The 2873-nt window shown below is 45.9% G+C and overlaps 1 protein-coding gene across 1 annotated transcript in view; it reads left to right on the plus strand.

Annotated features, from left to right (window-relative positions):
* Positions 1-2873, plus strand: part of atp8b1 (ATPase phospholipid transporting 8B1) — a 33209-nt gene that overhangs the window by 11975 nt on the left and 18361 nt on the right. Inside the window, exons 2-4 of the mRNA XM_015059724.1 lie at positions 1031-1219; positions 1460-1557; positions 2695-2808. Of these exons, the coding sequence (XP_014915210.1) occupies positions 1051-1219; positions 1460-1557; positions 2695-2808 (381 nt within the window). The 5' untranslated portion in view covers positions 1031-1050. The remainder of the gene's footprint in view (positions 1-1030; positions 1220-1459; positions 1558-2694; positions 2809-2873) is intronic.

Consider the following 2873-nt stretch of genomic DNA (forward strand, 5'->3'; position numbering starts at 1 on the left):
CGTCCCGTTGGGAACGTCCCGCCCCGTAAGGAACGTCTCGTTGGGAACGTCCCGCCCCTTTGGGAACGTCTTATTGGATCGTCCCGCCCCGTTGGGAACGTCCCGCCCCTTTGGGAACGTCCCGCCCCTTTGGGAACGTCCCGCCCCTTTGGGAATGTCTCGCCCCGTTGGGAACGTCCCGCCCCGTGGGGAACGTCCCGTTGGGAACGTCCCGCCCCGTGGGGAACGTCCCGTTGGGAACGTCCCGCCCTGTGGGGAACGTCCCGCCCCTTTGGGAACGTCTTATTGGATCGTCCCGCCCCTTTGGGAACGTCTTATTGGATCGTCCCGCCCCTTTGGGAACGTCCCGCCCCGTTGGGAACGTCTCGTTGGGAACGTCCCGCTCTGCGACGCTCCGATGGCAGACGATGTTTTCAGATCCTCCAGAAAAACGAGTTCAGATTTGAGACGACATCAGAAATCTCCAACAGTCATTCATTGGTTTAGTTAATGTATGGAAACGGTTTTCTGTCCTATTGATAATCAATGTTTTGACATGAGAAGGATTTTTCAGCTGCAAATTCATCCTTTACTTCAAATGATCAAAGTTCACTAAAGGAATCGATCAGATTAATGACGTATCGATTATTCAGATCCTTCACTAATTTGGTAATCGATTAATCGTTGGATTGTAAAGATTCAAAGGCAGTTTGGGTGGAAAACATTTACAGCAGTAAATGTAAAAAAAGTATTTTATATTTAGACATTAATTTAAATTTTTATTTGCATCTTTTAACATTTAAGTGGTTTAATAAAAATCTCCATTTTACTAAAATAATAGTTTGGAGCTCTAAAGATGTTTTTTCTTTTGAAGGAATTTAATTGTTTTGCTTTTTTTTCTAATATTGTATAAAATAAACTGAAGTGTTTTAAGTGAAGAGTCATCAGAATGTGCCAATAATCGATCAGTAAACTAATCTGCAGCTCCGTTATTTGGTTTATGAAATATTTCTTCAGTTTAATTCCTGAAGTCGTCCATCTTGTTTTTCAGGAAACGCTTGAGGCGCCAAGATGAGTCGGCGGCGAGCGCACACGCCGGCGCCGAACGACGAGGAGATGCCGTACAGCGACGACGAGACGGACGACGAGCTGGACGAAGACCTGGACGAAGAATCCGAGAGCGACGCGGACGAGCCGCAGGACGCGGATCGACCCGCAGAGGCGGCGGCGAGGGGCCCGGGTGAGACGAACCGGATCAGAACCGGATCAGGATCCGAGTCGCATGGAGCGAAAACTTCAACAAGCATTAGAGCCAGATGAATAAAACATGATCAGGATAAAGGCGTAATATGAAATAATTCTGAGAATGAAAGTATAATTTTATGAAAATAAAGCTGTAATATAATATTTCACCTTTTTTATAGTTTTATTTCCTGAGGAAATGAGGATCACTGAACGTTTGAACAAACTTTGTTTTCAGAAATTGGCTGGAAGGTGAAGGCCAACGACAGAGAGTACCACCAGCTGCCCGAGTTCAAGAAGAAAGTCTTCCTGTGCTTTAAGAAGAGCCGATACTCTGTAAGCCATCCCAGTTTCCACGGTTTTCTCCACCTGCTGCGGTGACAGCAGATCTTTCTGCTCCTGAAACCCGAGCGTCCGGATCGGCCGACGCGTTGGGCTCAGCGGGAGGCGGAGCGGCTGGACCAGTGGAAAATAAACATTTATTCTAGATCTAAATGAAACGATTCAAACCTTCAGGACGGAAATCATTTACTCTAGACAGGTTTCTGAGTGTGAGAAGTAAAATTTGACGATGCAAACATTAAATTATGGTATTATTGTCATAAGGATAAAAAACCTATTTATTGCTTCATTGTTTGACCCAGAAATGCTGTTCTTCATATTTTAAATGCGTTTCTTCAGGACGTTTGATTTACTTCACATAAAAACTAAATTTAATCATTTTAAAGTATTGAAAGTAAAATATCCAATAATTTGGAGGAGCAGCAGAAGTTCTGGTTCCGGTAGAACCGGGTCGACCGGACCATCAGTCCCAGATCTTCAGGTTTTCCTAATCAGGGATCAAAGTTTGGTAGGAAGAATTTAAAGGACAAACGTCTGAACCAGAAACCCAGAAATACGAGTGGGGAAGGTTTTAACACCTGGTGACGACGTATTCATCGTCTTTAGATTATCCAGGTGATTCCAGGTGATTCCAGGTGATTCCAGGTAAGAAAAGACTAAAAGCTCCTCCAGTTGATTCTGGTTCTCAAACATTCAACCGACTCTGGATGATGGCGGCTTAGGAAGGTGTTCAGAACGTTCTGGGTTCTGGTCGTTTTGATCAGACCTGAGCTGAAGGTCCAACAGGTGGATTAGAAAGTTGGACAGAAACGCCTGGATGAGGGTTTTATTTCTCCGCTGTTCCTCTAAGCCTGGACATGATGATCATGTCCTCCGTCTCTAACGGGACACTGAGCATCAGGCTGAGCTGTTCTGGTATCTGGTTCAGTCTGAAACCGGTTCTGGACCTCTGACCGAACCCAGTTAACTTTTAATGGGAGTCAACAGATGACAGAAGGTCATGATCCCAGGACGGGTCAGTGGACAGATCCTCTCGTCTGTCCCCTCGTCTGTCCCCTCGTCTGTCCCCTCGTCTGTCTTCTCGTTTGTCCCCTCTCCTTTCATTTAATGATGTTTGTCTCGTCTCTGCAGGGAAACGCCATCAAGACGTACAAATACAACGTCATCACCTTCCTGCCCCTGAACCTGTATGAGCAGTTTAAGAGGGTGGCCAACATCTACTTCCTGGCTCTGCTCATCCTGCAGGTCGGCGTGACTTCCTGGTTTGGTTTGTTCACTGGTTTGGTTTCTCTGGTTTGGTTTCTCTGGTT

This window comes from Poecilia latipinna, unplaced genomic scaffold, assembly GCF_001443285.1.
Source record: "Poecilia latipinna isolate Pla-1442-1.1 unplaced genomic scaffold, P_latipinna-1.0 Scaffold1654, whole genome shotgun sequence".
Lineage (NCBI taxonomy): Eukaryota > Metazoa > Chordata > Actinopteri > Cyprinodontiformes > Poeciliidae > Poecilia > Poecilia latipinna.